This window comes from Amphiura filiformis, chromosome 7 (genome assembly GCF_039555335.1).
Source record: "Amphiura filiformis chromosome 7, Afil_fr2py, whole genome shotgun sequence".
Classification (NCBI taxonomy): domain Eukaryota; kingdom Metazoa; phylum Echinodermata; class Ophiuroidea; order Amphilepidida; family Amphiuridae; genus Amphiura; species Amphiura filiformis.
The window spans coordinates 29,989,568-30,000,831 of NC_092634.1; the positions used below are offsets into that span (position 1 = coordinate 29,989,568).

Here is an 11,264-nt window from a genome sequence, read left to right on the forward strand (position 1 = left end):
AGATAGTGTAATTTGCCTTTTTATGTATAATTCTTTTGAACAATAGACTGCAAAACATTTAAAAACACTTTCGTGTTAGTCACTAATTTATCATAATTAATTTCTTTGGTTTTTATCTGCCGTATATGCCATATAAGTTGCACCATATTTTTGAGATTCTTTCTTCACGTTATTACCGAAAGATATAGTGGTCAGTAGTTCAACTAATAATAGTGAGGGAAATCGACAGTGCAGAAGCTTTTGGTATGGAATACATGGATATAACGTTCCAAAAGTAAGTACAATGAACGGATTTTGGTATTAATGCCCTACGTGCTAGCCATGCGCTCCAATAGAAAAATTTCAAGTTTTGAAATATTTTCTCAAAATATCAAGAGCTATCTTAAGAACTACTGAAACAATACTAGGCTTGTTTGTACCCATTTTAATGCATTTTTCATGCTGATTCCAAATATGGTTATGAAAATTTACATTTCTGCAGTCGACACCCGCGTGGAGAGAGTTAAATGAAGGTTAATAATATGATGGGCGGTCAGTATAGTAATGGAAGTTGACCTGACATTTCTCTATGATCATAAACACTTTGTCTTTCAAACAATACATATAAAATGAAGTTCGCTATCGGAGATAAGATCATTTTGGATTATAGTGATTTGCCCACAATAAGCAAACACAATGCAATGACAATAATTTTTGTTATCATTATCCATTTCAACAGACATCGAACTGACGCAGATGGAAGTCTTTGTGATCAACTATGGGAAGAAACTAAGGATCTTAGAGAGCAAGCTTTAAACACCATATGGATCCAAGGAATTGCCTTAGGAATTCTTGATCCATTGGACTTTGGTGAGGAGAAATAGCTACGTAGAACCAGTGGCGTAGCCAGGTGCAACGCTCTCCCTATGAGCAATTTCCATATAGATGTAGTCATTGTCCTCTGCGTATGAGCAATCCTGGCTGCGATGGTTTATTTGCTGTAGAAGTAGTGACGTAATAGGATTAATTACCATAGCGATGTGTCTACACTATTCGAGAATGTATTGCCATGCACTGGACATGCTGGACGTCACGTCATCATGACAACTGTTCCTCTGCATTCCACCATAGATTCTCAAAGAACAGAGAAAAAGAGTTGTACGTTATTCTATAGAAATACTTTCTTTGATATAAACTATGATTGCTCACATACACGGGTGATGAGTGCAGTAGTGCGGGCAGGGAATTGAAACAGTCACGAGGCTTGTCTAGTTATGGTATTTAATCTTGTTATATCACTGCTCCTACGGCAAATTGTGGTATGCTTAGGGTGTGCGCTTCTTGATACGCGTCCCTGATTGTTGCTAAGATGGTTTATAATTATGGTGCGTCTTTTAAGACAGTGGTCAGTGAATTCCTCCAAAGTGTGCAGAACCTTATGGATAATGCCTATGTGTAGCGCACTGTAAAGCACTGCGCTTTTGTTTAATACGAAAAAGATACAAAAGACTTGTCTATTTCTACGTTTCTCTATTTTAATCAATATACAGGCCGACTTTTGGCTCAAGATACCATTTATTTAGCAAATCATGCTGCTTATGCAGATATAGCTAAATGTAAATATACGGGAGACATTCGCGTTTATCTCGAAGCACATGAAAAAAGTATTGCAAGTGAACAAGAGTGAGTATTAGCAACATGTCTAATTTGGTCCTATAGCACTATCGGTGCCCGGTTTGGTACCAGAGGATGATTTAAGGAAGCCCCATCATGCACTGCAAAAGTGTTATCACTAGAGTTTCAACTGCCACTTTACTTTTCAAATCCCATTGAATTCTGTGCAAAAGATGTTGTTCTAAAATTGTGTGTGTGTCATTATTACTTGGTCGATTTCAGAACAAAAGTGATGTATGCATAAAGGATAATTCACACCTTCTGTAGATAACATAAAATGTGAAATCGACCAACATTTTGAATGTGTTTTATTGTAAATATATTTGTCCAAATTCAAATTTAACCATGCACGTGCAGCACGTCTATGCAGTGGGCGAGTATAGTGGTGTCATGTTCACTCACACTATGCTTAACACCGTGGAATGTTGGGTAGTGCTTAAATCATCCTCTGGTTTGGTACCGATGACTCTTTTTATCATATCTTCATGATGTAATAAATGGTTTCAAACATAACAATTAACATTTTCATGGCGTTATCGTTTTGAATAAATAACGAAAGCACTATGTACAGCTGTATGCAAATGTTCATGGTACGACATGGGGGTAACGATAGTGCTATAGGACCAAATAACACGGTGTAACTACTAACATGACTAAGATATTTGGCCACTGATTATTCGTGTCCTTGTAACATTTCCACATAATAAAGAATTTATTGCTACCAGATTTGTTCAAATATTTGAAAAAGAACAAAAAAGCGTTTTCTGGAATCGGCTCAGGCAATCGGGAGCAGTTAGAACACTTTCTTCTTGTCGTTGTCCATCAATCAATTTGTTAATACATGTACATGAATAAACTTGATTGTTTTTATATTACCAGGAAAACAACCTCGCAGCTCAAAGACTGGCATATAGCATTTGAAGGAGGAATCGAGATGAGCTCCGCTGCTCAACTTTACTTAAAGTTTCAAAAACACGTGGCAATGACTATGAATCCTCTTTATTTCATCGTAGCTATGCTGCCCTGTTGTCGACTATGGCCGTGGTTGGCGAATGAAATCAAAGACAAATCTCCGGTATGTAATAAGTTCTTAAAGCCAGATCTTTGAATTATGGTAGCATATTAGTACACGTAATATCACTGCGACGATCCCATACAAAACATCGTGAGGGAAAAATGAACCAGGATTTGAACATGGGTCCCGGGTTTTACCAACTGAGCTGTCAAAAAAGTCATCACTATTATAGAATCGACCACTTATAAGTTCTCCTAAAAAACAATGTACATGTAAATGGAAAAATGTTTTACAAGATGTAAAATTGTATATGTAGCCTTATTTGTTTTACACGTCTGGAACAATGTATATACATCTAGCGCCGTTCTTTTGTATATAACTGTCGATTATATCAAGTAATGGGAACAGGTCAAGACAATCTTGATCAGGTCAAGATAATTACACATCATTGCATTCATCTGAGATTCATAGGAGTCAACTCTCAAACAATACAGTAGCCAGGCCTATTCATGTGTTTGTTAAGGAAAGTTGACTCCTCGGTAACTAATGTTCCTTGTATCTGATCCAATTATGCACTTACTTCTGGACGTTTCAGCAATCACTGTTGCCTTTGTCAACATTTTTGCAATATATATGCCCTTTAAGAATCGATAGCCGACTGGTCTAGCGCGCACACGGGTACTATACTAGTAGTTCGATAGCGGTAGTGTGCGGTATGGAATCGAGACCCACCTTTCATTTTTGCTTTAATATTTCATGTTAGGGAAACGGGGCTAGGCAAATTTATGTATGGTGTAGGGTGGTGTGCTTTCAAATGTAATCATGTGTTTTTGGGAACAAGGGAATATCATTCATACTTCACAATATCTGAAATTGTGCTAAGCATTTTAAAACCATCTCTGGTCACATCGTTGATAATGTTGAATCAATCTGTTTTCTTCCATAGACTCCTGGTAGCAACGTATATCAATTCTGGATAGAAGAACATATAGGGTTGACGTTCTGGCAGAAAATGCAAGCCGTCGTTGATAAACATGCAGATGAAATAAATGTGAGCGAGGCAAGAAAAATATACCGAACCTGTATGCAAGGGGAAGTCAATTTCTTCAGATCGGCAGCATAAGAATTTTGCTCAAAATTATGCTCATTATACATTGTTATAAAAGAACTCTTATTGATATGGTATGGCACTGGCTCCCATTGTACCCATTGTACTCGTTCCACTCTCAGTGCTCATGGTCAGTGAGGTCCAAAACCATAATCTATAAATCATTTTGATTATTATAATTGCATATTTCACTTGTTTGAAGTGTGCTCGGCATCAATTAAATTAAAACAATGAATCTTCACCCTATTACTTTGTAAACGCAACTTCTCGATTCTATATTCTTAGCCTCGTGCCCAGACCGCATGGTCTGTTATGAACGACGAATTCCAATTGCGAATGAACTGGTAGAGCATTCCATATACGCTTGTAGTGTATGGTGGAAATGGTCTGGAAATAAATCATTATGAACGACGAATAATAAGGGCATTCCATATACTCTTGTAGTGTATGGTGGAAATGGTCTTCTGTGACCGACCATGTTGGATCCTTGAATAGTTACAGCTAGGCATTAAGGTTAGCCGAGAGTTTTTCATGCGCTTGATTTCAGAGGGGCGTAAGTTCATAACAGAAACAGCCATGCAGAAAATGAACAAGCGTACTGGGACGTAGGCCTACTTTACAATAGAATATTGATCCACGGTCAAGACATGAAACTTGGCTTAGCTCGTGCCCGGAGCTCGTGAGTCGGGGGCGGGCGGGGGGGTCATGAGGGGCGGCATGCCGGGTCGGATGCCGAGGGAGAGGCACAAGCCGTTTTCGGCAATTTTCATAAGGATTTTATAAATTTTAAATATAACATCAACAACAGTAACAAAAAGCAATTATTTGCAAATCGAATTTGGGAAGAATATGCAAAAAGACAGACTTAGCAGGCCTACAAATTTCTGAATTATCTAAAGTGAAAAACAATCAATCACGATTCACTGCAGTCAGCGAATCAATCAAATAAAACTAAAAAGAAAGGAGCAAGAAAGAATAAAGAAATAGTGAAAAGAGAAAGAAAGAGAGAGAGAGAAAGAAAAAGAACGACAAAGAAAGGAAGAAACAGAGAAAGAAATTTTAAAAAAATGAAAAAGAAAAGAGAAAGAAAAGAGGAAAGAAAGAAAGTAAAAATGAGAAAAGAGAAAAAAAAAAAGGAAAGAAAATTCAGCCACACGGGGACTCGAACCCACAAAAATTGTTCATAACAGATTCCCAGTCCAACGCCCTATCCACTCGACCATACATCAGCTTACGAAATTTCTTGTTCTCGAAGCGGATATGTAACTATTGATGCAATTACTTAATGATTACAATCGCGTCCGCACAATGGCTCTTAGAATAAACACACATGTCGGCGCTGAAATTTTGAACGAAGTGATGGAGGAAAAACCTTGTTTTTTGCAATACTAGCTTCAATTTGGAGTGAAAATCAAATGGGATAGCAATTGGCAGAATGTTGAGAAATAATGTAGGTATTCAGATGTCTAAATTAACGCGCCGTTATCAAGATATCGATAATTTCACAAAACAGTTTTTTCTCAGACAAGATTCTCGAAAATGTTCCCCAAAAACGGGCTTTTTAAATTTAATCGGTACTGTATTTGGTTCTTCCCCATGGCAACATTATTTCTTTTATCGATTTGTAGTACAATACAAAAAAGGAGAAAACAATCACTCGGCGTGGTTTTATACGGAGCGAACATTTGAAAAAAACTGCATGGAACGTGTTTTTGATCTTGTGAACATGGTGCGTAAAAATGATTTAAACGAAGGATTTTCAAACGGATTCTAAATTTTTTTATAAACACACAAAAATAATGTAAAGATACATCCATGCACCAACATTTGACTCACTGCGATATTTGATTGCTGAGAAAACGCGGTTTTAGAGAACAACTTTATACGTCTTTTATACGTTTTTATACGTTTCTTCGTGTAACCTTAATCTAAGCAACGATCGAGAGGTCAAAGGTCAGCACAAGTAAGGTAGCAGTTTAAGAATCATACCTTATGGTAAAAGTGAGGATAGATTGCAAAATAAGGTGACCATAATGTACACCAGGATATTTTTCTTTGAAATATAAATAACAGAAATGATGCAGAATTAAATAACAGAAATGATGCAGAATTAAAATCAGCAAGTTATGAAAGGTGTAGATTCGATTCGAGAGCACTTTTGGCCGATGTGTGCACTCATTGAAATCAATACATTCTGCCACGGGACACGTTGAGAGAAAGCGAACATTACAGCTTTTGCCAGCTTTTGCCTTCACCGAGCTGACGGTATAATGAGGCTTTAGGAGTACTGGGCTATCACAAAAGGTTTGCAGCTTCATAACATACGACAGAAGAGAATGAGGAATGAAGAGAGTCGTAGTTCTAATTGTTAATCACTGTAATTAGCCCACGCCCAAAGTGGTTTGCTTGTCTACACATGACTTGGCGCACAGCGTCACCATCAGGACAATAATTATATTTGTACAGACGGAATCACGTGCAAATGTAAACGCACAATCAAGCGCTAAATTACAAATGAACTGAATTAATAAAATAAAATAAGTAATTAAAAGAGTCATAATCCTATTGACCAGGATAATTGAAGCTTGCACTCTCGCATTGTGTCTATAGAATTGTCAGCCACACACCGCACAAAGTTTAATTCATACAATACATACAAGAGCTTATGATTTGAAAAGACCACCACTTGTATGTTGATGGTGGTGCATTTTCCATTGATATGTCAATGTGTGATTATAATCTCTAATCATGGAAAATTTTCTTTTATTTTTGGTCATTGTTAAAATCCATTGTTTGACTTGCAGTTGAATATATATGTGTTGAAAGAATATGGTAATCTCTTGTCAAGGGATTGAACTTCCAGTCAGGGTATTGAAAACAAAAACCTGACACGAAATTTTCTTGTGTTGGCAACGTCAATAGGGTAATGAGCATGTGCAGATCCTAAAAACGTGCCATTTTAGCTAACGAATGGAAACGCTGTGGTATCTCATATCGTTCAGGTGATGTGCTTAGCCTATGTCGCTCGGCTCGAACAAAATCGCCATGCGTAGCTGTTGATGAACTAGTGGATTTGCACTACGATCACTTTTTTTTGACACGAAGATATAGGGATGATGACGCTGTGCAGCGATTCTTATCTTGAAACTTGAAACCATTTTCCTTCAAAACGTTGACATCCTGAATCATATCATAAATGCTGTTTAAAACAATTTCTTCACATTTCTTAAGTAGGGTAGACTTAAAATGGTAATAAAGTACATTAGTAAAATATCCAGTTTCACACATTAGTTACTTTGTTTTCAGTGTTATTGTGAGCACATGAATGACTATCTACCTTTAAATATTACCAAGAGGTTACACACAGCAATATAACAGTAGCTGGACCATTCAAGATACAAGGATATACGCGAAGTTAAGTTCTACGTGTGTAACAGTTTGTACGTTTCATGTTATTTATTCCCTTGATTAAGCACGAAACACGGCTTTAATACGCTTCTTGTAAAACTGTTTTATCTTACTTTGTGTAGCCGCGTAAAGAATTGGATCTAAACACGCGTTGAAATATTGTAAGAGGAGTACACTGTAAAGAACTGTAGTGTTACTGCACTGGGAACAGATCCATTCAACAATTATCACATAGAAACAGTATGGCAGCATTGAGGTACCCATGGCAATCACCAAGGCAATTTAAGTCAGTCCCGGTTTGATGTATCGATTACGTATAAATTTGACATCACGACTGTAGTCGTTAGAAGATCTTTCGTTACCACTGGGACCTTCTTCAGTTTCAAAATGCACTCCTGAGCTTATATTTGAAACTACTGGACTAATATTATGCGAATGAGTTAAACGATTTCCTGTCGACAAGGATTCAACTTGAATACGTTTCATTTTGTGGATTCTCTTTCGAAGAAAAATGAAGAAGGCCATACTCAAAGAACAAACAATCAACACTGGCAGGCAGTAAAAGAGAAGGAAAAATGCAGAAGAAAAAGCAGCAAGTCGACGTGGAGGAGACAAACATATTTTGTCAAAATCTATACTCGCAGCGATTTCATTCCAGGTCTTTGCAACATTCCAGAAACTTTGCTCCAAGAAAGCTACTATGAAAGCTGCACTTGAAGCAATTGCGATGCTCAGGAAAATCGTGCTTTTGGATTGAATTTTGAGGTAAACTGGATACTCTTTTGAGATTAACAGGTACCTATCCAAACTAATGGCTATAAGTAAGAACATACTTCCCGTTAGCGCTGCTGTCGATAAAGTTACCAAAACCCTACATCCAACTTCTTGTAGTGGCCAGCTACCTGGTATGATGTACAACGGTGAAAGTAAAGGTATTACAACAAAGCCGGTTAAAAAATCAACACATGCTAAAGCACATATTAATAAGTCCGATGTTTTCTCTCTCAGTTTTGGCTCTTTCCAGAATGCCAAGATGGTTAAAAAATTGGCGAATGTTGCCACAAAAGATAAGAGTGGTAACAAATATGTGTATACCTCCATCATTGTGCCAAGACTGAATGAACATAGCACAATGCTAAATATTGTCTGTTATCGGAATAATATCTTTTGACGTGTACATTCTGCTCCTATCGGAATCAATTTAGTTAATCATATCGTTGACCTTGTAAATCTAATGCAAATTAATTGTTTTGATCCGTTCAAGAGAACTTTTCCATAAACATGAGACTAAGCTCTACTGTATAATATTATCAAAAAGTCAAGATACAAATTCTACTAACACGATTATATTAAACTCAGTGGAATATTATGCGCATGTGTTTGACCTTGCAAGAAAACATAATACCCTTCTTGCTCAGTCAGTGTTGCTGATACATTATTAGCAGTAAAAGAAGCACAAAAGCGTGGCGTATCAACAATCATGATAGACCTCTCAGTCCTTGAATTTCAAAGATATTACCTTTAGCCAACATAGAAACACTTCATTAGCCTTTTCGAGATATGGCGTACACAATATGAGGGCAGTATTCAATATGGGTAAAATCCGGCAAATTCAAAAGACTTTACCCATTTCATGCAGCACCCAGTGGCGGCGCTACGGGCGGGCAAGGGGGGGAGCATTTACCCCCCAATATTTTTCTGCCCCCCCCACATTTTTGAGGCAAAAACCCAAAATCACGTCAATTTTCACTTTTTGCGGCAAATTTGCGCAAAATTTGCCAATTTTGTCCCCCCTGAAATTCACTTTTCCCCCCAATGCCCTCTCCCCGAAAAAATTCTTGGCGCCCCCACTGGCAGCTCCATCCTATTGAGTTCGCCATATCTCGAAAAGACTAATTGATAACCCATAAAATATCTTGATGTATGTTGCTCCATCAAAGAAAACATAATATACTTTCAAACGATATCCAAAACAGAGATCCAAAGATCGATACATGTAGTCTTATGAAGCCGTGATAAACGATCGTATGCTATAAACTGAACGCAGTGTTCACTATATTGTACCGTATTGTCAATTATTTCTATACCTTTTATTCTTTTGTAGCGAATCTTTATACATGTTGAAGAGCGAAAATCCCACTCAAGGTCACCAGAAACGGGTCACCTACTATGATCCCATCAGACAGCGATTTGTTGTTGTTGGGGTTTTTTTCAAAGAAAGTCTAGTTATTAGACATGGAAATAACTTTTGGTAATAAATTTCCAAATTAGGACTTGCTGTCAATAACACAAAGGAAGTACGTGACAGGTATCACCTCATCTTCCATCATGGCACCATATTTGGCTATCTGTTTCTGTTCATCTCCTTATGTCAAAATACCGTAAAACCTCGTCTACAAGCATATATACTGTTTTTGATTAAAGCTAGATTTATACGATACATGCGTAACTATGCCAATACCATATATTGGTCTTACAATAATACTTGTTTGTATATGCTTGGATCTGTAATTTAGTTGCTCAAATTCTATAATGGCGCCTGGATTAATTTAGCTTTCATCAGAAGCACTATATATGCTTGTAGATGAGGATTTACGGTATTAGCATCGAGGGTTGAGAACCAGAAAGCATTTTTGTGGGACCTGAGAGTACACCAGAAACACCAACTTGCATTCTGAATACGAGGCATGTCCCTCTAATATCAAATAATTTAGTGGGTTTTAATACAAATTATTAGAAATTGACATCTTTTATATTTTCTTATATCTAACTGTCCTCAAATTATAAATCTAATGAAAATGTTGACCTTTCGTATTCAGGATAAATTATTATACGTTTTCCTCCAAAAGACCTAAAACATTTACGTGTTTGGGGGATGTATACCTTCCAGCGCTTTGCTTTGCTAAAAGAAACCATGCTTGATTTGAACTATATTTTGTACTTTGTTCTCCAAATTACAAAAAATGGCAATTATCGTAGCAGGCTGACGATATACCCTATACAGTACTGCGTCATCAACACACTATATATGACATACCAACACGAAATAAGTGTAAAGTCGCAAGTTGATAGTTTCGAAACATCCTGGCTGGCTGAGTTGATGTGTTTTTTGTTTGCAGCGCACCTGTTCACGCCAGTAGCATGTCCTTCGTGAATAGCCGATTGTACCCCCATTCACAAAGGACATGCAGACATACTACTGGCTTGAACAGGTGAGTGTGAAACAAAGAACACTAATGCAATAGCCCGGGCATCTGGAAAGTCGAAACTACCAACTTGCGACTTTACACTCATTTTGTGGTAGCAGGTCACATATTCCAGACAACAATATATCAGACAAAATCCTCCGCTTGTTTTGACAAGTTTGACACGGAATAAATAACAGAGACATGATTACTTATGACTTTTAATAGGGTTAGGGTTAAGGCAATCGGGTTATGATTATGGTTAGAGGTTGCCGAGTCGTAAAAGTGAGGTGTCGAACAAGGAGAGCTACCTTTAGCCGAAGAGCCACCTGACGCCTATTTTTTATCAGTATCCATGTACCAATCTGTTTTATTATCAGCTTTAACAAAGCTGTTCACAATTATATATATCAACGATCTTGATTTGCGCAAGTAAGGACATAATTAGTTTCCTTAAGGGGCAAGCTAAAAGTGCTGGGACATTTCCTACTCCTAATCACAGCGCCAGGTAAAGGCCAGGCCACCAAGTGCGAATGCATGTCTATTTTTGGAAGGCTCGTGTTTGTTTACAATTTTGGGGAGCGGCATGCCAAAGACAAATCTTTGGGCACATAGCTTGTTACATTTCGTTTTGGGGATTTACAAATATTTACATTTTGTGACTGCATTTTGACGTTTTAAGGTTACCGTGTAATTAACGCCGATACCTGGTGACGCTTCTTTAAATTTTGTTGTAGGAATGGTCGGCAATGGCAAACAACAGACTGTAGATTGGTTAGATGTCGTATTCCTCTCGGTGGGTATTTTAAAGATAAAACTAGTCACTGTACCAAGATTACGTTTTACTTCTAAGTACCGGGTTGCGATTGGAAAAGCCTAATACTATACTTCTTTG

The 11,264-nt window shown here is 37.5% G+C and overlaps 1 protein-coding gene across 1 annotated transcript; it reads left to right on the plus strand.

The window, feature by feature from the left end:
* Positions 1–254: 254 nt before the first annotated feature.
* LOC140157782 (uncharacterized) lies at positions 255–4,289 on the plus strand. Its single transcript, XM_072181030.1, has 5 exons — positions 255–274; positions 719–849; positions 1,530–1,662; positions 2,533–2,739; positions 3,626–4,289. The coding sequence occupies exons 1-5, from the start codon at positions 255–257 to the stop codon at positions 3,789–3,791; spliced, it is 657 nt and encodes a 218-aa protein (XP_072037131.1). The 3' UTR covers positions 3,792–4,289.
* The last annotated feature ends 6,975 nt before the right edge of the window (positions 4,290–11,264 follow it).

Bases quoted from the DNA above. Each gene is read 5' to 3' on its own strand.
- LOC140157782 (XM_072181030.1), top strand. From the start codon at position 255: ATGGATATAACGTTCCAAAA. The intron at 850-1,529 runs GTGAGGAGAAAT...ATCAATATACAG, and splicing joins TCTTGATCCATTGGACTTTG to GCCGACTTTTGGCTCAAGAT. The intron at 2,740-3,625 runs GTTCTTAAAGCC...GACTCCTGGTAG, and splicing joins AAATCTCCGGTATGTAATAA to CAACGTATATCAATTCTGGA.